The sequence below is a fragment of the Malaclemys terrapin genome, chromosome 1 (assembly GCF_027887155.1).
Source record: "Malaclemys terrapin pileata isolate rMalTer1 chromosome 1, rMalTer1.hap1, whole genome shotgun sequence".
In the NCBI taxonomy this organism is placed as follows: domain Eukaryota; kingdom Metazoa; phylum Chordata; order Testudines; family Emydidae; genus Malaclemys; species Malaclemys terrapin.
This window is the reverse complement of record NC_071505.1, coordinates 211127391-211155188: the sequence shown is the minus strand read 5'-3', so window position 1 is coordinate 211155188 and position 27798 is coordinate 211127391. Positions and strand designations below refer to the sequence as shown.

At 39.4% G+C, this 27798-nt stretch overlaps 1 protein-coding gene across 3 annotated transcripts; it reads left to right on the top strand.

Moving 5' to 3' along the window:
- ZFX (zinc finger protein X-linked) lies at positions 1-27798 on the top strand. 3 transcript variants are annotated; one of them, XM_054005945.1, is made up of 8 exons: positions 1-96; positions 5860-5948; positions 6479-7042; positions 16612-16761; positions 16974-17117; positions 17214-17348; positions 21862-22002; positions 23985-27798. In XM_054005945.1, the coding sequence occupies exons 2-8, from the start codon at positions 5888-5890 to the stop codon at positions 25169-25171; spliced, it is 2382 nt and encodes a 793-aa protein (XP_053861920.1). In that variant the 5' UTR covers positions 1-96; positions 5860-5887; the 3' UTR covers positions 25172-27798. The 3 variants fall into 3 exon arrangements, with proteins under 3 accessions (XP_053861920.1, XP_053861922.1, XP_053861921.1); XM_054005946.1 differs by lacking the exon at positions 1-96 and adding an exon at positions 1010-1274; XM_054005947.1 differs by lacking the exon at positions 16974-17117.

Sequence of the window (27798 nt, the reverse complement as noted above, 5' to 3'; positions counted from 1 at the left end):
CCGCCCGCCCCGCCGCAGCCACCGCCGCCGAGCTCGGCCCAGTCGCGCTGCGAGAGGCCGCCCCGAGCCGAGCGCCGCCGCCCGCCACCCCGCACGGTAAGCAGCGCGGGCCGGGCCTTCTCCTCCCCGTGCCCGCAGCAGGCCGCGGCGCGGCGCCGCAGTGCAGGCCCGGAGGAGGCCGCAGCTAGGCCGCGCCAGGGCTCCGGCAGGAGCGGGCCGCAGGGCCGCGAGCCGGGCTCTCGCAGCGCGACTGGGTGCGGTGCAGCCGGGGCCGCGCCGTGTGGGGAGCGGGGTCTGGGCCGGGCCGGGCCGGGGGGCGGCGGGGCTAGGCCCCGAGCTCGGCCGAGAGGGACTCGCGGAGCCTGTGGAGGAGGAGACAAGATGGCGGCGGGGCACAGAGGCTGCGAGAGGCGGGGGCAGGGCGCCGTCCGCCATCTTGAATTAATCGCTCGTCCCAGCAGCCAGGCTTCCCCTCGTGCGGGCCGGGCCAGCGAGGGCGGCCCCAGCCCCGCTCCTCGGCCGCTGCCTCCCCCCCCTCCCCGGGGCTGCGTGACAGGGGCTGGCGCTGTCCGCCCCCGGCGGCTTCCCGGGCCCCTGCAGCGCCAGGGCCGCCAGCAATGCGCCCCGCACTGCGGAGAGAGGAGGGCGCCCGCCCGCCCTACCGCCACCACCCTCGGGAGGGGGCAGGGCAGGGCGCGCCGCGCTGCAGCCCGACACACACCCCTCCCCCCTGGCGGTGCCTTGAGCGCGGCAACGCTGAGTTGTTGTGAGCCCCGAGCGGGGTCCCCTCGACGCCGCTCCCTGCCCTGCCAGGGGGCTCTGCGGGCGAAGGGGAGCCCGGGAAAGGGTCCCCTCGCTGGGAAGAATGGCTGCCCGCCTATGGGGGGCAGTGAGTTCTCCCCCAGCCCCGGCTGGAGAGCCCCCTTCACTGAAGAGTTTCAGAAAGATACTTGGGGCTAAATATTTCCCCGATTTAGGTTTTATTAAAATCAGCACAGACTCAGTCTGACCCAAAACATCCCCGTCACCCTCTTTTCTTAATCCAGAGGAAACATCCTTTTGCCCAGTGTCTGCAAATCCAACATCCAGCACTGAGTTAAGGCATGAGAGTGAAAATGAGTTTGGAGCCTGGCTGTAGGCCACAGGGAAACTATGCTGGTTTTACTGTCCAAACTGAGGGAGATGCAGAAAAAGAAACAAGCAGCTAATCGTATTTGGAACATTTTTCATGGTTTTAGGACTTATTTGTGAAGTTGAGCCCTTGCTTTATAAAGGTGTAATTTTGAACATGATTTTTCCTTTGTGTGTGTGTGGTACAGTCTCAATGATCAAGTCTGGCAGGGGAACCTGGTTTAAACACAGTGATAAGTTGCTTGTAGGCTAAGGCATTGGACTGCTCAGGGCTTTAACCCAATTATGGGGACACAGTTAGATCCCGTCTACACTACTTTTCAAACTGTGATGTGACCAGATCAGGGAAAAATCTTGTAATTGGTTCTCCTGACTCAGTTATACTTCTGATGTAGATGGGGGTCTTTCACTGGGGATGGGAGGTAGGGAATTTTGCGGATTGTTCTTCACCAGTGGAAGTGGGGTCAGGATTTTGTTGTGCTTTTTAAAAATTTGGTATAGGGATGAGGGAGATTTTGCTCTGTATATTGGTATCTTTATGGGAATGGAGGTGGGTGAATGATTTTTGTATGTTGTTCTCATCTGTAAGGATGGAGAAATGATTTTGCTGTATCTTAGGGTTTGTCTACACTTAAAACACTAGCGGCACCCCTGCCAGGGCTGGCTCCAGGCACCAGCTTGGCAAGCAGGTGCTTCGGCAGCCACTCCGGAGAGGGGCGGCAGGTTGAGCGATTCGGCGGCAATTTGGTGGACGGTCCCTCACTCCCGCTGGGAGTGAAGGACCTTCCGCTGAATTGCCGCCGCAGATCACGATCGCGGCTTTTTTTTTTTTTTTTTTTTTTTTGCCTGCTTGGGGTGGCCAAAACCCTGGAGCCGGCCCTGACCCCTGCAGCTGCAGTGCTGTAGTGCTTCAGTGTAGATACTACCTATGCTGACAAGACATAGTCTCCCATCCATGTAGATAATCCACCTGAGAGGCAGTAGCTAGGTTGATGGAAGAATTTTACATGTGAATTTAAGGTCAGCTTAACTATGCTGCTCAGGCATGTGGATTTTTCACACCGCTGAACAACGTAGTTGTGCTGACCTAATTTTGTAGTGTACACCAGGCCTTAGTCTTCCCCCTCTTGCTTCCTTTGGAAGGGAGTTGGGTAATGGAATTCGCATGTTTCAATGTCATATTACAATCTCACTCTCTCCTGCACATATTCTTTCTCCATTCATTGTTTTCTTGAATGATTGTATTTAAGGTCAGAGTTATGGGGAAAGATGTAAATAACATCTTGGGAAATGAAGCATTTTCTTTTGTAGGGTATTTTTATTGAATTGCTAGCATTTTAATATCATTTGTATTCCAAATATATTTTTTCTTACCTGTCCTTATATCAGAAATTTGCCTTGATTTTCATTTGCCCAAATAAAGTTATATTGCTTATGTAAGCAGATATTATAAGCATCCTGTTAGAGCTGTCTTTATAGTTTAGCTTTACAGACTAAACTGCAATATTTAAGGTCATATTTATTCTAAAGCCACATGAAACTGACTTAGTTCCTGATACTTCAGTTGGATCTGACTGTGCAGGGGGATCACTATACCTGCAAAGAGGCTCTTTGAAGCCATTGGGGTTCCACATGGGTGTGGAGGTCTCTGCATGGATCTAGTTGTAGGATTGGGGTCTTAAAGTGTATTGAGGCAAATCTTATTTATTCCAGTAGAGGCTAGTTTTTTAAAAAAAAATTATAAAACTTCTATGTTGTACAAGTTACAAGTGGTAGAAAGTCTGTCCTTGATTCACCACACTAAATCTTAAAAATCCACTTGCTTGGAAAGCTTTCTCAGATGACTGAAATCAACATTTGCAGAATGTAAGCCTTTCCTTTGCAAAATTTCTGATCTCAATGGTTGAGCATGAACAGAATTAAACAAATAAAGTACTGTCTTCCTGAATTTTCAGAAGGACAGCTCTAGCACCTCTACTGTTGTTGGTGTCTTTACTAAGTTGCATCAGGGTGAGAACTGACCAGAGACTTGTCAGTTTTTACTGCTGCTACTCAGAATCTGTGGGCAGCCTTGAATAATGATGAGAATCAGGTCAGTTCACACTTCTGGAACTTAGAACAGTAGTAGAGGAAAGCAATAGAGTTATTCCTAGGGGAGAAGGACCCAAAAGGAGAAGCTGAGTAATGGAGACCTCCCTGTGCAGTAGCCAGAAATTTGTGGGAAAGATAGGATAACAGATGGGATAACACCCATCACAGGAGCAAGGAGGCCATGGCGTGGGAGTGGGGAATAGAGAGCGTGAATTCTCCTTCCAGCAGCCAGTGGGAATTGGGGCTTCAAAGTCATCAGACTCTAACTTATCAAAGGTTAATATATATGATAAGATGGAGCCATTAAGTAGGATCCAGAAATAGTACTTCTACTTGGCATTGCTTGGGGACAGAGCAGGTCACTCCATTTTTTTTTTGGTCAGTTTTTGGCTAGCAGGTTTAGTTCTTGCTACTAGGTATCTGATACATTTACAAGTCCTGTGTGTGTGCATGAATGAGGGGGATGCATAGAGGGGTATGTTAGAGAGGATAAGTTAGAAAAGAGAAATAAATGACTGGGGGTGTAGTATGAGAAAATATAGGTAAGACAGCAGAGAACATAATGTAGGGAAATACCGAGAGATACGAATAAGTGGAGAAAGAGAGAGGGAAAAGAAGCAACTATAAGAAGGCACCACAGGAAAACATACTATTATAGGAAATAAATTCTTAATAGACTTAATAGACCTGAACTTGTTCAATTACTAAAGCTGAACAGATTTGGGACTGGTGATTAATACTTGAATAAATGATTGTCTTAGAATACCTGGGGTGCTAGAGTTCTTGCTTTTCTACGATAACAAAAGTTGACAAATCTGTGATCCTTCCTAGATCCAAAGCTAAAAAAGTTTCTTCCTAATGAGTATTTGGGGTCCTAGATCTGTGGAGGGATCTGCTTGGGCAGACCCTTACATCAGTGCAGAGTGCCATTGACATAATATCTTGACATTCAAAATGGCCTGATTGATTTCAACAGAACTCCATAACAATCTGTCAGTGCAGATCCCTTTTCAAGATCGGGGAGCCTTGGACTACAGTCCTCCACAGTTTGTCAGTGCAGATCCTTTTTCAGAATCTAGGGTCGTTCAACTGGACTTCTCCAAGTAACAAAGGAGTCCATGAAAAAAAGTATATTTTTTACATCGGACTGCAGCTGCTGTTCTCATAGTTTAATTTCTGGCTACATTCCCTCTCCCCCCCCCACCCCCCCAACTTGTTTACATTATTTTTCTCAACAGGAGGATTTGTTAGCTGGGAGTAGCAGAGGATTAGGTTGTGCAATGATGGGGTTGGAATATATTTGCTTCTGGCTGGGGGGGGGGGGTATTTGGGAATGTTTGTTTGTTTATCAAATAAAGAAACTCCCCCATGCAAAAACTTAATTAATATAAAGGAAAGATGGAGAATGAAAACAAATTGTTGAAGTTTTCAGTTAGGTTTCCATAAAAATCTTAACTCTTTATATTGGGCTCATGCATTGTAATAAGGCATTATGATGATAGTGGGGGTTCCTGCCCATAATTGGCAAAAGTATTTGGAGGGAGGAAAACCACATGCCTTCCACCTACTGATATGATTCTTCTTATTGGAAGAAATCTTCAAGGAGATTCTGTCGCCTCTTCCTGGTCTTACACATCAAATCCCCCTATTTTGGATTAAGTTCAAGGGACTAGTCCAGACTGGTTTGCTCAACCCTAATTCTAATGCATATATGCAAGGGGGCAGAATTAAGATTAGAGGGGTAAATTGTAATGAGAATTTCTTAACCTTTTAGTATTTAGATTTTTTGGGAGGTAGAGTGATTTAAGATCAGTTACTATTCATCAAATAAGTTTTGACGTTTTCTCAAACTATAGAGAGTTGATAGAATTTTAAATTTGATAATGTTTGAGACCAGATGGTATTTTTAGTCTAAAAGCAAATGGGTGATGCTTTTCCAGGGAGCCTCTGCATAATCTCACTCATGAGATTCAAAGTGCCTGTGACAGGGGGGTCTGGAACCTTGTGGCAGTGACCATTTGGGACCCCGAGGGAGGTATGAGATTCAAGCCCTAGCTGCCTTAGTTCCTTTCTGGCTGCCAAAGGCTGTGAACATAAGCGACCCCAGAGCAGTGTCCATTTCTGATTCTATTAGACATCTACCTTTACTCACCTTGAGTAATTTTGTAATCATTATTAATTTGAGAACTCCTCAGCCCATCATCCATCTGGGTTGTACTGTTTACCAGTCTCTCATGAGTGGAAATTTGCAGAGGTTTCTCTCTTTGGGGAATATCTGTATGTATTCACTTTCTCTGCCCATCTTCCTCAGAGTTTTCTATACCTCCTTGAAATAAGAGGTTCAGGAAAAATGAACTGAGGTGTTTAGGGGTGATCTACCCTTTGTTCAAGCCTTGAATGTTCAGTCACATGAGATGCTTTTGAGAGTCCCAAAGGGTATGGCTTTCCAGAGATTTAGGAACTGTACAGGCACCTTGAGTGAAAACCTTGGCCAATGTTGGTCAAGGGACATTTTGCCTTTGACCTCAATGGGGCTAGGATTTCACTTTTTGAATAAGAGTTTGAGATATGCATGGGGAACTCTCAGAGAACTACAAGTACTGGGCAAGTAACCTTTCTGTTCTTTATTTTTTTCAGGCACTGTGACTGATGAGAATTAAAGGCCATGGATGAAGATGGACTTGAACTGCAGCCACATGAGCCAAATGCGTTTTTTGACCCAACAGGTCTGACAGCAGATAAAGCATATGAGGCCCTTCATGTTAAACATAAAATAGATTATAACCAGTCAGTTGTCGTTACTGAATGAGGCTGGGCTGTTTTATTATTATTTTTGGACTGAATGCTGCACTTGTGATTTTATTTTTAGTTCAGAACAATGTAACTAAAATGTATTGGCTACAGGATACTCTGAAAGGAGAAGTGTTTGGGGGTTGTGGCAGAAGCTCAAAAATGGCTGACCTTATCCATAAAAAAAATGATGGTCTCTTTTAGTTGAATGCTAGAAAACTGGTCTATGTTAATTTGTCGAAGAAATGTCAGCGGCTAATAAGAAAGTAACAGTTTTCTAGTGCTTTTTCAACTGCCCTGTCTCTCTCTAAATAGATATGGTCAAAGATACCAGAATGCTTGTGGTAGATAGATACGTTGTTTATAATCTGAAGACAAATTGTAATAATTTACAGCCCATAAATATCAGCCATGTTCCTTGAATTACTGTGGATGTTTTAAACATTGGTTTAATTATATTTTTCAGGATCAGATGCAGCACATATGGATGGAGATCAGATTGTTGTGGAAGTGCAAGAAACAGTATTTGTTTCAGATGTGGTGGACTCAGACATAACTGTGCATAACTTTGTTCCTGATGATCCAGATTCTGTAGTCATCCAAGATGTCATTGAGGATGTTGTTATTGAGGATGTTCAATGCTCAGATATCATGGAAGAGGCAGATGTGTCTGAAACTGTCATTATTCCTGAACAAGTACTGGGCACAGAGGTAGCTGATGAGGTTTCTTTAGCACACTGCACTGTTCCAGATGATGTTTTAGCTTCTGACATAACAGCAGCAGCATTGTCTATACCAGAACATGTACTGGCAAGTGAATCAATGCATGTACCTGAAGTTGGACATGTGGAACATGTGGTTCATGATAATGTTGTAGAAGCAGAAATTGTCACCGATAGTCTGGGAGAAGATGTAGTTTCTGAAGAAGTGTTGGTAGCAGACTGTGCCTCAGAAGCAGTGATCGATGCCAATGGAATCCCCGTGCAGCACCAAGATAAGGGCAACTGTGAAGATTACCTTATGATTTCCTGTAAGTTTATGGGGAAAGCAGTAAAAGATAGAGTGAATGACATTGACTGGGGTGCTGTTCAAAAATTTTTGTTCCTTTTAAATAATGCCAGAGAGAGAGTTTTCTGAAATAGTTATAAAAACAAAGTCTCATAAATATGCATGAATATTTTCAGTTATAATTGTGTTCCTGCTGAGGTGGTTTATTTATGAAGCTCATATAGATAAAGTAGTTTTTCCAGCTATCTGATTATTAAAATAAGCCTTTTAAAATAAAATACTCATGTATTAGTTTACAGAACAATATTTTATATGAATAGTTTCTGTAACAAAGATGTAAAATGCCACTTACTTAATAACAACTATAGGAAATAAACCTGGCATTGCTCCAGTATATGTTGCAAAATCACTAAGAAAGCAAAAGAATGGTTTCATGTAAGTGGAAGAGGGACAGCCACAGAACTGTTCTATTTTTCTGCAGTTTGAAAAATGTCTTGCATCTGAAATATTATCCTTAATGCTTTTGCTAAGCTCCTCTTTTAGATATATAAATACATGTAGCAATAACTTTTTTCTTTTCTACTAGAATGTTTTTTCTCTTGAATAAACTGACCATGAGAAGGCACACAATTAGCAAAAAGGACAGCCACTATTGCACATAATTGGGAAGCTACCTTGAACTCAAGATTTTGGTTTTTGAATTTTTTTAAGCCCCTTTGTACCAGTAGAATGGTATATTAGAATTGCAGTATTGAAACGTGTGAGAGTGTGTGTGAGTGAGTGAGTGTGTGTGAGGGAGGGAAGAAGGGAGGGAGAAAAGGAGGGAAAAGGGACACCACCAAATCATAAAGTTAATTCCCCTGTGGGAAATAACCCTTTGCTCAAACTAACACTGATTTGAATGGTGTAATCTGATTAACATTCTTGGCTCCTATATAATTTATGAAAGTAATGCTATTAAATGGGTTTTTGTCATAGAATCATTGAAATAAAACAGACATATTGTATCATTTAGCCCATTTACGTTGATCCTTGCAGGATTATTTGTTTTGTCTAGATTTTAATGACTCAAATAATGGAACTTAACTGACTTAATATATTGATTCTTGCTTCATTTCCAGTACAGGTTCTTTGACTAGTTGTTTTTTGAATATTTATTTTTTAATGGAATTTTAGTTTGATTTGGCTTAACTATAATATCATTTTCCGCACTTACGGATTTGCATAATTCTTCTCCTTGCCTCCATGATCACTTGATTTCTTAATTCCCTAACATTTGACTTCCTAGTGTCGAATATCCTTGTGTAGCTGTGTTTTAAATCAATATGGAGATCAATATGGTCCCTAGCTAAGAAACCATCCTTTTGGACTTCTTAACTGTAGAGAGTAATTGATTTGACAACATGAGAGAGCCTAATCATGTTTAACCGAACCAAGGTTTTTTATTCTTAGTCAGTTACTTCTGCTTGGTAAGAAGTAGATCTAGCGTGGTTCCTCCACTGACTTGATTCTTTACTTTCATTGCTATTAAATGCTAATGTGTTTTTAAATATTTTTGTAATATATTTGGCCCTTCTAGCTCAGGTACTTAAGTAAATTTAGTATTTTATATTCATCTTTTGTTGTAAAGTGTATCTGTTGTTTTCCTTTATATTTTGAATTGAAAGTACATTCTAGAATTTGAGTTAAATGAAAGTTTCCTCCATTACCTTCTACTGTGTTTAAAGCCTGCCTAACAAGTTATACTGGTTTTGAAGTCAGGAGATTAGTACTCCCTCTTGTTGAGTGGAGATTGTCTAATCTGAATAGTCACTTCATTATAGAAAAAAAATCAAATGATTTTTAAATTCAAAGCTCTCCTCTTTACATCTGCAGTGTATGTCTGTCTTGGTCTTCAGGCTCAATCTTCTTCAGTTGCACTTGGAACCAGATGGCTCTCAGAGAAGATCACCAACATCAGTCTCACCTTTGATTCCCTCCCCCCTTCCCCAAATCCCTGAAATCATCCTTGATTCTATCACAACTTTTTTCAATTATGTTTATCTAAATTAATCATTTTGGGCAAATGGGTGAGTAGAATTTTGCGAGGTTGACTTAATCTAAGGTACCTGCATCATAGTATCTAAATGTTGCCGGTTTCCATGTATACTACAATACATCGACATTTTCCTGTTTTCTTAGGAATACTTTTGCCCTTTGTATTATGCTCTGTCACTTGAGAGGCAGAATATTACTGTGATCACTTTATATGGGTCACAAGTTATCTGTCCCATATTCTTCAATGGAATTCCTAGGTAAGATCACTTGCCACCTTCTTTCTGTCTGTTGGTTCCCTTTCATTGTTTTTCCTTTGCTGGATAGGCTACTCTTTGTACCTGGCTTCTTCTCAATCTGATCATCATCTCATTATTCAAGATTGGTTTAGCTGTTGCTCAGGCGAGAATGGTTGAAGGAGTGTCTAACAATTGAATGGCTCCACACATGCTTTTCTTATTCCTTCTTCCTATTTATGGATTGAACCTGCATTTTTCTTTCTGATGGTACCTGTCTTAGTGATCTCCTTTCTGTGAGACTTTCCTTCAGCAAATTTATATACTGTTTGAATCATCCCATTACAAATTAAATCTCTCATGTATATGAGACTGCCTTGATTTCCTTGGTATGCATTCCATTTCCAAGATAATGCTTCTTACCACTAGTGATACCCTCTTTTTGTGTAGATACTCTGTCTTTGATTGCCCTCAGAAACTCAGTTGTTTGATCTGAACTGGGTCCTGGCTATTTAACTCAACTCTGCCTTTGGATCCCTAAGCAGAGAATGAAAACCACTATCAGCTGTTAAGCAGCATGGGAAAGGATTCCAAGGGTTTTGATAAACCACACTTTTCCTTTTATCCATGCCAGAAAAAGTCATTTAAGGAGGACTCTTGATAGATCTTGGCCAAAAGGAGACAGATTATGGACAGACACACATCAACCCGACTCCTCTAGCCATAGACCAAAATTATGATTTGCAAAACCATTTCTCCCTACATGGAAATGTAACATTTTAGTAAAATGTTAAAAAATGGCCATAGACAGAAAGATGTTGAGTTTATCAGGGAGGACAGTAACTTAGAGCTGGACATCCAACTGACATTAAGGTTTCTACATTTCTGATTTTACTCAGTTCGTCAAAGCAGGAGACATGCAATTAGCTTTTGTGGCTGAACAGGGGCAATAGAAACAGCTCCATCAGAAGAGAAGTTGTGCTGGATGTTTTAAGTATATTTTGTGCAATAAGAATGGTAAAATATAAATAATCAATATAGGAAATCTGAAGAGATGAAGGCTAACCTAGGAAACTTTGTATTGGTCTAGTATTCCGGAAATCTAGGAAATTATATGATGTTAACAGATACAGCAGGCACATTACATTCACATCCTAATCGGGCCTAGAGTAAGAAATATTTGATTCATGTACCAGAACCAACATTTTCAGTACAGGACTTTTTCAGAACCAAGGGTATTCACAAAGATGGTAACAGTGATTGTATAATTACTTAGGTTTAGAAGGGGCACATTCTTCCCCATCCGCCTGGATGATATTTTTATAAGGTCAAGAGCAATGGACCTAGTCAACAGAACCATAATCCATATGACTTCAGTATTGAAGAATCATGGTTTTGTAGCAGATATAAAAAATGTTTTTGTTTTACAGGCTGTCTTCATCAACACCCTGGGAGTACAGAGCTATTTTTTCTTGAGGAAGTTCTTAAAGGTGGAAGACACAATAGTTTTTTCCCTCAAAAAAGTAACATTTGCTGTCAGACCCTATTTAACCGTTATAATGGTACTGTGCGTAACTGTCCTGGCCAAGAATGTTTATGAGATCACTGCATGTTGATCATAAGGTGGAAGACATTAGGGTATGTTGGTAAGAGTAATATTCAAGAGCTTAGTTTTTACTGTGCTGGGTAGACAGGAGCCAAATTATGGGAATTGGAGCTACTTTGCTGTAGAGCCCACCAAGACCGACTAATGACAGATACCAGTCTTGAGTCCTGGGAAATTTATCTATGATAGATTTCTGTTTCTTGGGATTGTAGGAAGTTCGCAGTGTCATCTTACCATTAAAGAAATGTCAGGATGGCCTGGCATTGTGTTGGATACCATCATAACAGTGTTCTGTGTGGAAAAGAAAGTGGGCACAAGATATACTAGACTACATCAGGAAGTAAAATTGCCATTTCAGTGTACAGAAAGTCTAGCTTTTCAGTTGCAATACAAATAAACAGTGTAAATGTACAGATTGAGCGAAAAGTCAGTTTGGGAAATACAGCCTGTTTAGGAACCTACTTGAGTATAAACATTATGGAAGAATGCAACAACCTTTTGCGTTAAGGAAATACTAAACTAAGCAAGTTGTTCTAGAAGCTGGCAAACAACTTATCCTAAGTATTTTGTCTGTTACCTGTGATAGTGAGAATCTTTGGCAATGTAAGGACAGAACTCATGTTGTTCTTATTGTTCCAGACTGGCTCCAGAGACTTGGGGCCAGATTCTTAGTGAAATTGATGTAAATGTGGAGTTATTTTTTTGGATTCAAGGACTGTATTGATGTGGTATTTATTGATTAGTATGTAGATGTAAAAGGATGGCACCTGAATTGTGCCCAATTTGTATATTTTTGGAGTAGAGAAATGTAAGAAGGTTATACCATTTGGTCTTTCCAGGGTCACATTTTGACCTAGTTTGTAGTGCAATTTGTTCATATATAAGAAGTTTTCATTTTAGATTTAATGTTTGGTGGGAGGCAAATGCTGTAGTAGTATGATGATGATGTGTGATGACTTGTTACCAAGTCTGATCATCTTCCATGGGAGTTATGGGTCTTCCAGTGGCTAATAAGACCAATCCTTGAACCACATGTTCTATTTGAATGAGGACAGATTTTTTCAGACTCAGCAGGAGGCTGTTGACCATGACTGGAGACTAGTCTCTCCTTCCTCCTGCCCTCTTCGGCTTGTCGGCGAGCAAGTTCAAAATGCAGGGGACCATCACGTAGGACTTCACTCCATTTTAAACTATCCTGGGCAAGTGTCTTCCCAAGTATCAATGTCAATATTACATTTTTTTAGGTTGTCCTTCAGCAAGTCCTTATAACGCTTCCGTTGTCCACTCACGTTACGGTAGTAGTATAGTAGACAATTAACAGATTAATTCAATGTTATTAATATATAAGCTATATTTTGTTTTTCCTTGTACTGCTCTTAGTCATTCCTTTATTATCTCTTGGTCTTACTGTTATTCCTCCATATGGAGACTATCTAGATATGCTTTAGATTAGGGGTTCTCAAAATTTTTCATGTTGTGGACTACATTAACAGATTCTTTGATGGACCACTTCTACCTTTGCACACAATTGTGCAGTCCACATTCCTCTTCCATTTGTGATCACGTAAAATCACTGTAGCAACTATAGCAATTGCATACATAGAAAAGTAACATTAGGAAAGTGTATTTTTTGCCATTTTTTAGAGTAAATTTAGTAACAAAATGAGAAAAGAGCCAGTGTCATGTGATCATGAGCTCTCTGAAGACCACCAGCAAGTGAACATGCATTCTTTGAGAAATTAATTTAACAGATAGGAACACATTTTCCTTTTTTACTTCCAGGAGGGAGAATATAAGAAAATGGCAGCATCCTGTGTTTGGCGCATTCATGGGTAAGACAGGTGTGGGGTAGTACCCATGGATAGGTCATATATTTGAATTAAAAATTCAAGCATCTAAGAGGCTTCACATTTTAAACATTGACCAGGTTGATGTTTGTAAACCACATTTTCTCTAACTGAGGTTGAAAAGCAGAAAAATGCGTGGAAAGTTTTCATTTAAAAAAAAAAATCACTATGTAACCAAAATAACATTTTTAGACTGCACCCTAAAATAAGTACACCTCTACCCCGATATAATGCGACCCGATATAACAACGAATTCTGATATAACGCAGTAAAGTAGCGCTCCGGGGGGACGGGGCTGCGCACTCCGGCGGTTCAAAGCAAGTTTGATATAACGCAGTTTCACCTATAATGCGGTAAGATTTTTTGGCTCCTGACGACAGCATTCTATCGAGGTAGAGGTGTAATTACAACGATGATACCAAAGCCCAAATAAACCAGTATAGATAGATGCTTCAGTGTGGCAGGCACACTACATGTCTTGATCACTAATCAACCACCCAGCTGCACTGTGGATAGCAGACAATGGCCAGCAGCTGCAGCCAAACTATACTTCAGTGGAAACATGCTTTATATATAGAGCCAATTGGAGAGGGAAATGGTATTATTCCTGCTGGGATATATTTTGTTTCCCCCTTGTTTCCATCTCACCTTCTGATTTCCTTTTCCTTCTTTCCTTGTTATCTCTGATCTTGTCTTCTCTTTTACTCTTTTCTCATCCTTTCTTCCCCACTTTTCTCCTGTTGAACTTACTGCACTATTTATCATATTTTCTACTCTTTCTCTAATTTGCCAAGCACTGCTAGCATGTTAATGCTGCAAACTCTCCCAGAAATATGTGTGGGAATTTTTCCTCCAAGGGGAAAATGTGGTCCTATATTTCTACACATACTCACATTTTAAAAGTTTGGCATGTTTTTGTTTTGTTTCTTAAATAGGATTATTAAAGGATACTTTTATTAAATAGGAGTCATATCTGAGGTTTATATATAATGTGAAGGGGAGTCAGGAAACGAACTAATTATAATTTTGTACATTGAAATATGCACCAATTGCCTTAAAATTGCATTTTTCACAAAGATTACTCTCTAGCGTAGGAAGACCTTATCCATTATCTGGAGAAGGAACTGAATTTCTGATTCGTAAGCCAGAAACCTTCTATACATTATTTAAAAAAAACAAACAAAAAAAAAAAAACAACCACCAGACTCTACAATTAGAAGTTAATTGTTTTAAAAAAGAAAACCAAAAACAATCCCTGCCTAACATAGTATTGTGGACTCTAGAACCTTCAGTTACTTTTTTCCTTGTTAAGGACTTGTTCCTGCATCCATTTAAGTCAGTGACAAATTTCCCATTGACTTCAGTGGTGCAGTATCAAGCCTTATTGATGAGAAAGCACTATCTAGATGGACAGTGCTGATAGTCAATCCAGAAGGGAGTAATTAAATCCTACAGAAGGAACAAAACAAAAAGTATACTTGAGGAATGATGATAATACGTTTCCCCTCCATGCCAGAATTTTATTTATAGTTGGGGTCTCGTGTATTCCAAGGAATTTTTTATAAAAGTACATCCAGGTAGCTGAGAACACCTCCTGTAAGGTTGCATTTTCAAAGTGATCTGTAATAACATATCACCATAATGTCTTGCCTTTTTTCTCCGTTTAAAAGGTTCTGAGTTTCATTACAGCTATGTTAACAAGGACATTCTCTTGATCTAGGATCTTGTTCCTAAAGGCATTTCAGATAGTACTCTTGGTTTTCTGGGACTTTGGAAGCAATGTATTATGCAGTGTTCATTCATCATTCACTTGAAAAAATAGTGTTTGGTGCATTCCTGCTGCCATTTCTAGTGATGGGACTAGTAGATTAAAGAACATTTTTAATATTTTGTGATGTAATATAATGCATAATATTCTCTGCAAATAGTGATAGCTACTAATTTACATTCCTTGTTGAGAAATGTTATGCATGTGTAAATGTATGTATAGTACGGCTGAGAGACAGAATACGTCGATTGTATGTGGTATAAAGGTTTTATGTTGACATAATTGCACTAATAATAACAATACCTAGTCTTGTATAGCGCTTTGCATCAGTAGATCTCAAGGCACTTTACAAAGGAGGTCAGCATGATGCTCGGGCTGGCTGCGTTGTTCATGAGTGGCAAAACCATGATTGACTAATGCAGATCATTCCAGATGAGCCAATAAGATTTTTATACCATGACATCACGTAGTCTGTATATGCCACATGTTACAGAAAGCTATTAGAAAATTTTTAGTGTTTAAAAAGATTTTATTGGTACTGTTTTGCATTTCTTTTCCTCTAAAATTTGTGCCTTTTGTTACCATGATTCCAAACTATACATGACTTTGAAGGAGCCATAAAAACCTCAAAAAGAGACTTAAAGTATTTATTGTACATAATGCCATATATTTTAAGTCCAGTTCTTTGGACTCTGCCAGTGCTAGAAGAAATGCTGGATCCTGTTGGAAATGGGAAATCCCTGTAGGGTTGTGAGATAATGGACTTTGTGAGCCTGTGGAAATTAATATTTTGGGATAAAAGGCCACATTTGGGCGAAGAAATATTTTCTTATGGTATGTGTTTTAAAAAGATGTCAGATTTCTGAAGCTGCTTATAAGTTGCCGTGTTTGAAGCACTACCGGTACTAGTGGCTTAGTGGGCAGAGAGCAGGTGAGCCAGTTAAAAACTGCGTGGAAAATAAATTTATCACATGAATGTGGGTATATGTGTGTGAACTATATTTTCATTCTGCTGCTTGGAGGAAGTCCATTGAGGAGCAGAAATGGAACAGGCACAGTCTTCCTTTAAGAGATTGTTTTGCAATGAATTCAAAATAATAGTGGGGAATGGATATAGGACTGTAATACTCCATACAATTTAAATTTCTCTCTGTGGGGAAGTTGACAGGAATTAATGGAATTAGAATTTGTCAGTGTTAGAGTGGCAATTCATTAGTTTGAAACTGAACTTGGTCCCATTTTTATGAGCAGGCAGGGTCTGGGATTGCTTAAAATGCTGCTTCTTGGTTAGTGGGAAAAGACAGACCTAGTGTTTTAATGTAGTTAATCCCCTTTCTAGCCAAATAAAGGAGCAGTATGAATAGGCTTAGAAGGGAGCTAGGTCCAGTTCTCAACTGAAGGGACATCTGTAATATGTGGCCTTATGGGAGAGGTGAGAGGAGTAAAGGACAGCTCTTAACAGGAAGGGAGTTAATAGCTTGTTGGATGTGTATGTGGAGGGGAGAAAGTTGTTAAAAATTGAAGAAGTGTATGAGGCCTGGGCTGTAGAATAAGTACTAGTATGTGTTTTTTCCCCCTCTTATGCAGTTTGCTATTTTGGGATATTTCCTGATGGTTGTCATTCATCTTCTCCTCTTTGCTCCAAATTGTAGTACTGGTTCTCTATATTAGTGGTCAAGGAAGGGCAACCTAGAGAAGTTGTGAAGCAGTTTTGTGTTCTTCACTGTGGCTGTTTCCTTTCTCTTACTGCCTTCATCACCAATATATTTTGGCTAGCTTGGGTTGAAATAGGGCATACGGGCTGCTCTTGTTTCATCAAGTAATGCAAGAATGCTGCTGCCTTTTTTTCTAATAGAGTGATGCAGCTTATCACTTTTATCTTATCTAGATGATGAAAATCTTGTGTCTTGGATTTGCTTCCGTCTCTCTCCTTTTTTTTTTTTTAAGCAATTCTTTGTGTGGCTTCTTCCACTCCAGTGTCAAACCAGTAAATTTATTTTCATTTTTAACCATTTTAAAACTGAAATGATAAAGTGAATCCTCTCTCATTTGCAGCTGTTTGTATAGATTGTGTGATCATATCATAATGTGTCTTTGTAGTGGATGATACTGGGAAGATAGAACATGAAGGTTCTGCTGAAATTACCATGGAAGCAGATTCAGAAAGTGATCCGTGTAAAGTGGACAGCATTTGTCCAGAAGTCATCAAAGTATATATCTTCAAAGCTGATCCTGGAGAAGATGATTTAGGTAAATCAGCATGGTCATTTTAAAATATTCTAACTTGACTTCTGAAATCCTGTATACTCTGAGACTATGGTTTTTCTCAAATCATTTGTGAAGAGCCATGGATTCTACATGTTAAAGAATATAAACATTTTTTATATTATTTTTCAGTTTAGAATGTAATTTGGTAGAAATGTACTTTAAAAAAACACTTTTATTCTGGTCTTCTTAATTAGGAGGCACAGTAGACATTGTGGAGAGTGAATCTGAGAATGATCATGGGGTGGGACTACTTGATCAAAACAGCAGTGTTCGTATTCCAAGGGAAAAAATGGTTTACATGACTGTAAATGATTCTCAGCATGAAGATGAAGATTTAAGTAAGTAGGTGGCCTTTTTTGGGGGACAGGGTTTTTATTTTCAATTATGTGAAATTATTATTAATGCTGCTTATTCTTAATTTCTTTTTCTGTTAGATGTTGCAGAACTTGCGGATGAGGTTTATATGGAAGTGATTGTAGGGGAAGAAGATGCAGCAGTGGCCCATGAACAGCAAATTGATGACACTGAAATTAAAACTTTTATGCCCATAGCTTGGGCAGCAGCTTATGGTAGGTCATGTACAAGCACTTCTTCAAGACTGGGATTGGTGGTAGCAAAATATCTGCAAAAGCATTTTCAATCAGAATGTCATGGCATTGTGTGTCCTACAGTTCCAAAATGCTGTCACCCATACATCTCTAAACAGATTCCTGAAAAGAAAGATGAAAATTTTAAAGCAAGCCTCTCTTTGTTTCCATTTTAACAGGCATTTCCTTCATATAAATAATGTAGAAGGAGGTACAGCAAGAAGTACACAGTCTTCCAGCTGAAAAATTGTATCTTGAGTACCTCTGGCCTTCACAGTTTTGGTGTACAATAAAGGCTGGCTTGGATATAGAGAGAGGAATATTTTTGTCAAAAGTGACAACTGTAGGATTCATGTAAATCTTAGCTGAGAAGCAACGTGTGACTTTATTTTGGGGTGCCTGGATGAGTGCATAAATATATAGTCTGGTACTTGGAAAATGAAATACTTTTAAAAAGCAAGCAGGAAGGGGACACTGTTACTGTAATTTCCATTTATATAATTCTTGGGTAGAACTCAGAGTTGTTCTCCAATATTTCAGAATTGTTGTTCTTGATTATTGGTATCTAGGCACTAATTGAGATCTGAACTGACTTTTCTCCTTGTTGGAGTAGATCATTTATGTATTTATGTTATAGAAGCATTCAGGTACCTCATCAAGATGGGGACCCTGTATGCTAAGTGCTGTCCAAACACATAGCAAGAGACAGTTCTTGCCCCAAAGAGTTTACAGTATACTTTTAAATAAATTGCAACAAGTGGTGTAACAAACTAAAGAATGAAGGAGGAAGGATAAAGGCAACAGTGATAGGAACACATGGCTGAGTAGCTGTGAGTCATTAAAAAAAAAAATCCCTTCTGTATACCTACCTGTCTTTTATTAGTTGAAAGTTTCACGTAGTCCTCACAGTTGAAGTGAATGTTGAGGAGGGATTTGAAGAACAACAGGGTAATGACTGTACAATCGAGGCTGGCATTATTAGCAACCTGGAAGAGATGAGGTGAGAGGTAACACAGTAAGATAGAACAGTGTTTCCCAAACTTGGGACGCCGCTTGTATAGGGAAAGCCCCAGTCGGGCCAGGCCATTTTGTTTACCTGCTGCGTCTGCAGGTTCAGCTGATTGCGGCTCGCACTGGCTGCGGTTTGCTGCTCCAGGCCAATGTGAGCTGCTGGAAGCAGAGGCCAATATGTTCCTTGGCCCGCGCCGCTTCCAGCATCTCCCATTGGCCTGGAGAAGCGAACCGTGGCCAGTGGGAGCCGCGATCGGCCGGACCTGCGGACGCGGCAGGTAAACAAAGCGGCCCGGCCCGAGAGGGGCTTTCCCTACACAAGTGGCGTCCCAAGTTTGGGAAACACTGAGATAGAAGAACGGATAAGTGGGTAGGGGCAGCGTAATGAAGGGCCTTAAAAGATGAGAAGAAAATTGAATTTCTGATGGGAAAGAGATGTCAGTGGATGTACTCAAAAGAGGAGGAGCAATATGGGCAGAATCTTAACTCCTATGTGGATGGACTTGAGTGGACTGAAGTGGATTTTCCAGGATAGAGAAGGAGGAGATAGATGATTAGGGTTTGGATGAAAGTGTTAGTTGTGCAGACAGAGAAAATTCTAGATCTTAAAAATGTTTCTGAGGACGAAGCTGCAAGATTTGAATATATTTTGGATGTGTGGAGCTAGAGAGAGAGTGGAATAAAAGTTGACATCTCGATTACAGATCTAAGTGACATAGAACATGGTGGTGGTGTCAGTAATGTCAGAGAAAAGGGGCAATGAAATGCTGAGGAAATGATTGGAAAAGATGAAGAGAACCAGGAGAAGATGGTGACATTAAAGGCAAGGAGAACAAATATGTCAAGAAGGAGAACGTTTGTTAAAAAGTGCTGAGAGATTAGTAAGGGTGGAGTTGAGACCTTAGATTTGGCCATGAAGAATTCATATGAGATCTCAGTGAGTGCAGTTTCAATGGGGATCCAGAATGGAGTTTGAAGAACTCAAATCAACAGTTGTAGACAGCACATTCAGTGAGTTTTAAAAATGAAGGAAAAAAGGGAGGACAGTAGTCAGAAAGAGAGGTGATACGTCTAAAATGGAGATTTTTTAGGACGTGGGAAACCGTAGTGTGCTTGTATTGTCAGGATATGGGATTTGATGGGAGAGGTGAGAAAAGGGGAGCAGAAGTCATGGCCTGGAAGGCCTGGGTGTCACTGGGGCAGGTTGAAGAGGGCTTAGAGGATATCAGATGAGAAACCTCAAAGTCAGTGACAGGTTCAAAGGAGGAAAGAGTGATGGAGGTAATGTTACTGGGGAGATTTAAAAAAAAAAAAATCACATTTTATTATTTTTCTGCTGCAATGTGGCAGAATTCAGTGGCTCAACTACTTTCCATTCTAGAAAGTAGGGAAAACAGTTTCCTGTATTTGAGAACATTTAGGTCCAATTTTGTCATGTCATAATCTGTAAGGACTTTTGTGTACATAGCTCAGTTATGTTTTATTGTTGTCAGATGTGAAATTGGTTCTCACTTCTAAAATCATCTGTCACCTGCCACACAGACTCTTCAGCCCTTTTTCTGGCTTTCCTCAGCTGATACATGAAGTTTAGAATCCTCAGGTTGTGCACGAGTTTGCTCCTGCCTGCATTTTTTTCTCTCATTCATTCCTAAAAACCCACTTCAACTCTTTACTTTTATCTAGCTGCTTCTTTTGTCCTCTTCCCATTCTTGTCTTCACATCTTCTTATATGCTACCTCTTCCACCTTGAACTGCCTCCCTCTCCTGGAGCATAAAGAGACCACTGTTCGTGAGACCACTCCTTAAAGCTTACATATTCCACAAAATCTTATCAGTGTTAAACAACCAACAAAAGATGTGTTGTTAAATAAAAAACAAATCTTAATGATTTCACTTGTAGTTAAACGCATTATCTGGTGTGTTATATGTCATTCTGGTACTGTTTGTATATTTAGAATGTAAGCTCCTTGGGGCATGGGTGGTATCCTCCTCTTTGTTTTATAGAGTGTTGAGTGTATTGTTCACTCTCGTTAAAATTACCGTATATACTTGATCATAAGCCGGTTCGTTTATAAGCCAACCCCCCCCAAGATGGATAAGTAAAAATGGAAATTTTTTATAACCCATTCATAAGCGGACTCTATAATTCAAGGATCAGCAAACTTTGGCTCTTGGGCCATCAGGATAAGCCGTTGGGGGGCCTTACCTCGAGTGTCCGCAGGCACGGAAGTAAACCTAAGTAAACAAAGCATCCCGGTGTGCCAGCTGCTTACCCTGACGGGTCGGGACAGCAACTGGTGGGGAAATTTATTTGGGGGGGAGAAGCTGGGAGTCAGGGGAGTAACCCCTGTGACCACCCCCCACATGACCCCACCCCTAGCCCAGGACCCCCACACTCTCCGCATCCTATCCCTTCCCACCTTATCTGGGTAGGGCCAGGGGAGGATGTCTCTGACCTGGTTGGAGCTGTTCCGGCAGGCTGGGCGGGGCGGCTGCAGCTTGCTCTGGGGGGCGGGGCTGGGGGGCGTGGCTGCAGCTTGCCAGCCCTGGAGCTGCAGCTGCTTCTGAGGCTGGGGGGAGAGCAGCGTGGCCAGCAACGGAGAGACTCTGGCCCCGCTTCTTCCCTTCTGTCTCTGCTGGCTGTGCTGCCTTTTCTTGCTCCCTCTGTTGGGGGGAGGGGCTTTGTCCCACCTCTCCCTCTCTATACCTGTTCATAAGCCGACCCCCTCCTCTGGTGCTTCCCTTTTTTATTAAAAAAATTCTGCTTATGAACGAGTATCTACAGTAATTTGTACAAAGTTAAATATCCAGATTTGCGTAGAGTGTGAGTTATGTATATTCATGTTGTTTTAGTTCTTATTAAAGTCTCTGGCACATTCAGCAATGACTCCCAAATTAAAGGTCCAACCCTGCAAATTCTCTGCATATGGAACTTTCATTATCTTCAAGTCAAGTCAGTTGGCTTGTACAGAATGGGCATTCACACACAGAGGTCTTACAGGATTGAACCCTGATGGAATAATGGACATCAGGTATAAAACGTATGACTTGCGTTTGTTCCCTGAGATTAGAAATTCTTTGTACAGAATTACTAACCAGAAATGTATGGGAAAATCTTTTCTTAAAATGCAATATTGAGATTAGAAAGAGAGAAACTTTTTTGTGAAATGGACTTCTGTTTTCTTCTGTAAACTACATTGGATTTGAATCCAGATCCTTCCCCATACAAATCCAGTATCTGCACCATTCAGTTTATACTCAGTTATACAGTTGTTTTAGTCCTAAATTTTGTCGTATAATATGAAGAGTGCTTGTGGATCAATTAATTTTAATGGCCTTTTGGTTTAACAACATTACCATAGTTTAGCTAAAAGTTATCAAGTTAAAAGGTTCTCTTGCCTATTTTTCATTTATCATTATAGTTTCTATAGTCCAAATAAATTTTAGAGTAACTATGGTAGGTAATTTTAATCTATTTTATTAGGTAATAATACTGATGGGATTGAAAGTCGGAATGGCACTGCAAGTGCTCTCTTGCACATAGATGAGTCTACTGGACTTGGGAGACTAGCTAAACAAAAACCAAAGAAAAGGAGGAGACCTGAATCCAGGCAGTACCAAACAGGTGAGTACTTAGATGCTTAGGTAATTTAGTGATAGGGCCATAAAAGTACCTTGATAGAGACATATGGATGCTCATATACAAATGTGCATTGCCACTGAGGTCTTGAAGACACAATGTTCTCTAGAGAGAATATGGTTACTTTGCTTCTCGGATTTGTTGGCAAGTTGTTCAGCTCACATACCCAACTTGTATTTTCTTTTAAAAAGTCTGAAATAAAAATGTTAAAACTTAACATCACAGCTTCAAATGGAAGTGAATCCTTCTCCGACAAAACAAAAGCAATATTGTGGCAAAAAGTTAAATTCTTATACATTTAATTTGTTAAATCTGAATTGACTAGCATATACAACCTTTTTCAAAAACTGATCTTGGCCAAATAAAATATTGCTGTAAATGGTACTTTTCTAAAAAGCTGGTTGTCTTTTTTTGTATATACAATAAACTGAATAAAGTTAGTTATGGCAGTTAATTTAACAAGTAACTAAAGAAGTTTGAGTATCATAAGTTACTTTATCTGGTATAAATTCTATACATGTTCTCTCATGTATCTCTTAAATTTACTATAATTATGAAATAAGTTGCCCTAATGGTTTTTCCAGAATCTTTACTTGAAACCATAAGAGCAGCTGCATGGTGTTGACAGTAGTAGGCTTCTACCTTCACTGAATTACTTATTTTTCTAATGAAGTAAAAAGAGCACCTCTCCATTTATTTAGGTGTTCTTGACTTAAAATACAAATATCAACAATTCCTTTCCATTGTAACTAAGCTGCAGCAGTTCTATTTCATGTAGCCCCCACATAGCAGACCAGGCAAATTAGAGGTTGAAATAATCCTTCCTTTTGCACCACCAATTACCCAGTTAATTCTCCCTTATTTGGGGGAAAATGTGCTTCACAGAGTTCCCAGAAGGTAATCAAATTCAGGCTAATTTGGACAAAGATGAGGGAATGAGTTCCAAAGCTGAGGAGCCCTTATATAAAATGTTCTCCCATTGACCCACTCCCATTCATACCAAGAGGAGTCCAGCTTGAACATTTCTCCTGCTTGTAACCATGACATATGGCATCAGGAGGGAGGTAGTCTCTCAGATACGTAGGTCTTAGGCTATTTAGTGCAGTTCATGTGGCACCAATGTAATATGCTCACAGGACGATGTTCCGCTTAACAAGTGAGCTGATGAGTTTTGTACCAACTTCAGTCTGAGGGTGGTTTTAATGTGTAAACCTATGTAGATTTCATTATAGTAGTATAATCTTGAGAAGAAAAAGACATGGGTGATACATGTAAGTTCTGCTTCCGAAAGAAACGATTGCTAACTTCTTGCCATTCGTACATGAAAAAATCCATCCTGTCCATTGCTGCTATCTGATCTCATAGCAAGCAGAATGTACAATAGATTACAGAAATTATATTGCATAGGAGTGTTTGTGGTGTGAATGAACTTTATTCATTTTGTTGAAAAGTATAACTTTGAAATCTGGAATGTTATGGGGAGCATAAATAGTTTGCTGTGTGAGGTTGTGTCATTGGTTCATAGAAGTTGTCCTTTAATATACATTTTCCATTTTTTATTAAAACATGTCGATTCTGATTAAAGACTATGTTGAGAGAATGTTGAAGGACCTGTAATCACTGACATGTTAACTTATTCCTTATTGAGTTTCTACAAATTTCTCTCATGTAGTTTGTGTGACATTGATTCATTGGTTGTAAAGATGCCCTTCTCTCTGTATGTCTCATATTTGACAGTAATGCCAAATATGGAAGTTTTGAGTCTGCACTTGTTAGTGTTGGGAAATTCTGACTATCAGTGCTATAGGATTAGTGCAGAATAGTGGTTAAAGTGAACTTAATAACATTAATGGAAGTAACTAATTTGGATTTATTTAACAGTACTACTTATTGTTACATATTATTAATTAAATTATTTGAAGTAGAATGTTTGACGGTCAATTTCATGATACTTTGTTTATTTTCAGCAATAATCATTGGCCCTGATGGCCATCCTTTGACCGTCTACCCTTGCATGATTTGCGGAAAGAAGTTTAAATCCAGAGGTTTCTTGAAAAGGCACATGAAGAACCATCCAGAGCACCTTCTTACTAAGAAGAAATACAGATGCACGGACTGTGATTACACTACCAATAAAAAAATAAGTTTACATAACCACCTGGAGAGTCACAAGCTGACTAACAAAACAGAAAAGCTTATTGAATGCGATGAGTGTGGGAAAAGTTTCTCTCATGCAGGAGCTTTATTTACTCACAAGATGGTGCATAGGGACAAAGGAGCCAACAAAATGCATAAGTGCAAATTCTGTGATTATGAGACAGCGGAACAAGGGTTACTGAGTCGTCATCTTCTGGCTGTCCACAGCAAGAACTTCCCTCATATTTGTGTAGAGTGTGGCAAAGGATTTCGTCATCCGTCAGAGCTCAAGAAGCACATGCGAATCCATACTGGTGAAAAGCCATATGAGTGCCAGTATTGTGATTACAGGTCTGCTGACTCTTCTAATTTGAAAACTCATGTAAAGACTAAACATAGTAAGGAAATGCCATTCAAGTGTGATATTTGTTTTCAGACTTTTTCAGATACCAAAGAGCTGCAGCAGCATATACTTATGCATCAAGAAAGCAAAACACATCAGTGTTTGCATTGTGACCACAAGAGCTCAAACTCAAGTGATTTGAAACGGCATATAATTTCAGTCCACACAAAGGATTACCCTCACAAGTGTGATATGTGTGATAAAGGCTTTCATAGGCCTTCAGAACTGAAAAAACATGTGGCAGCCCACAAGGGTAAAAAATTGCACCAGTGCAGACATTGTGACTTTAAGATTGCGGATCCATTTATTCTAAGCCGCCACATTCTCTCAGTTCACACAAAGGATCTTCCATTCAGGTGTAAGAGATGTAGAAAAGGGTTTAGGCAACAAAATGAGCTAAAAAAACACATGAAAACACACAGTGGCAGGAAAGTTTATCAATGTGAGTACTGTGAGTATAGCACTACAGATGCCTCAGGCTTCAAACGGCATGTTATTTCTATTCATACAAAAGACTACCCTCACCGTTGCGAATACTGCAAGAAAGGTTTCCGAAGGCCTTCAGAGAAGAACCAGCACATTATGCGGCATCATAAAGATATTGGGCTGCCTTAAAGTCTCTTTTACAGACTTATGGCTTAGAGTTGTAAAGGATATTGCTTTTCAGGCAGTCAGCTTATTTTAAAGCCAATCACCTGCGATCACAAAAAAAAATAAATAAAAAATACTGTGCATTTGATTTATTGCTGTATACAAATAGGATTATTGCTTCTAGTTGACTTTTATACATTTTGTTCAATAGCGTGTTCTGAATTCTATTCAGTTTGTTTAATAAATGAGGAAAAGATGGCAACAATAAAGTTGCATTTAATAAAGTAAACCCTGTCTCATACTGAATTTTTCAACCGTAATAGCTTATTTAAACATTTATCTTACTGACTTTGTTGGTACTCACAGTGTCCATGTTAATACAATTTTGTTGTGAATTTTAAAAATATTTTAAATTTTCTCTTGCTAAAATTGTCAGACATGTACAAAAGAACATGGAGAATTTTAATGTCAAGAATAATGTTATTAGGGCCAACCTATTTGTCTTATTTAATGTATACAGAACTTGTGGCAAATTAAAAACTTTCCATTTGAGCAGTTATATCTAATATTGCTGAACAAAAAATACATTTTGCATTTTTATTCAGGTTTCCTTTACAAAGGATCTCATTCCTCCCTTTATAATAAGTAAAAATGATGGTTGGGGGCATTTTTTCAATGCTTACACTTTTTGGAGTAAGAATTTATTCATAAGTATTATGTTTATTCTCTGTGCTTCTTTGTCTTTGAATGGTTATGTATCACAAAAGAGTTTCGGTTTTCCCAACTTCCCGCTGAGTAACATTGGAAACATAAAATATAGGTCTTCCACTTACCTGGATCGGCTGCAACTTCTTGTGTGTACAGCTAAGTGTACCCCCAAATTGAATATGATTTTATGTATAACAACATGAAACAGCAGTATTTGGGTCAAATCACATTTTTGCTGGGAATTATTTTACTTTTATTCTAAAGTCCAACAGATGTCTCAGATAATTTTGCAAATGTATTATTTAGAGAGAGAACTTCAAGTAGGAAATAGTAGGAGCAGATGATTTTTAAGGAACAGAGATCCAATTTTCATGCAGATATCCTTGTAAAAATAAATTGACAGAGGCAGAACTGTTTCTAAATAGAACGTTGTTTATTAAATACTTAGTATCCAGAATTAACCCAGTTTTTCTAGTCTGTTTATAAACAAATGGGAGAGCATTACAGTAGTATGTAATTTTACCACCCTGAAGTCTATTACTAAGATAAAGCTGCAATGCAATATTGGTTACTATTTGCTGTATAAATGTGTAAGATACAAAGTCGTGTATCTTGAGATGACAAAAGGTAAAACAAAACTGAATTGCTTAATTACAAGTCATGTATTAGGGCCTGATCCTGGAGTCCTTATTCAAATTCCCACTGAAGTAAGTGGTTGGTTGAGTAAGGATTGTAGGATGTGGCTCCAAATGACTATAGGATTAGTCAGATTCTGCAAGCATTAATCCCACCAAGTAGCACTTACTGATAGTAGTTCCATTATCTTTAATAGGACTACTCACTGGGAGCAAGGGATGCAGAAGTTGGCTTTCAGTCCTTAATCAGACCCATAGTGAATGAGTTTTCCTCTTTCAGATGTTTGTGTCCTAAATCTTTACTATTTTGTTTTTTTATTGAGAACTGCAACTATCGCTCAGCCAGTCCATATGTTTTATTGTAAGTGTAAACACTTGAGTTTAACGTGGACTTGTCTTTTGAGGCAAGGCTAATGCTTTCTAATGCTGTTTTTCCCCATACTTTTTTGTGATGTCTGATTAATAGTGCCAGACGTACTGATCCAGTCCTATATTGGCTAATGTTGCTAATAATAAAGAGATCCTGATAATTTCATGTGTAACTGGGGAGCAGACTCCGGTGCCTGACTTCAATGGGAATCTGTGTGGTCACAGCAGTCTGCCTGAAAGCTGTCTATTGCAGGATCGGGTCCATAGTGTGTGAAAACTTGGTGCACATTTTCTATTGAAATCTTGCAAAATGTCTTTGTTCAGATTGATTTTTCTCTCTAAGTGTTTTGCAAGTGGAAAGCTGAAAACTATAAATTCCACATAAATTCCCACCATATTATTGAGAAGTTCCAGCCATTTTGAACTATATATTTTTTAAATAAGCTGAAAGACAAAGAACACAAACACTTTACACACTTTATTTCTCTTATGTAGTCTGGAATCATACACACTTTTTTTTAAAGCACAATACTGAAACCTTTTTTTTTAAAGGAGTAATTAAAGGTTTGGTCAAGTGGATTTTGTAAAATGTATTTGTCTGTATAAAGAGAAAATGAAATTGTAGTTATTGTTAATGTACTGACATTAGTTACAGACTAGTTTTAATTCTTAAATAATTTGATTAGCATATGCTATAAAATGGATGTTTCAGTTAAATGTTTTTAAAAGGTACAGATTTTTACAAGGACACAATATAAATTATTGTTCTGTAGAAATGCCCTGTTAAATATTGTATGTCCCTCCCTCTGTACACTTTGTAAAAAAGAAAAAGAAAAAACAAAATACATAGAATCATATAGGGATGTGTGACATTATTGTAATTGTGTACTTGATAATAACGTGAAAAAATAAAAATCAGAATATTTTCTTGTTAACAAA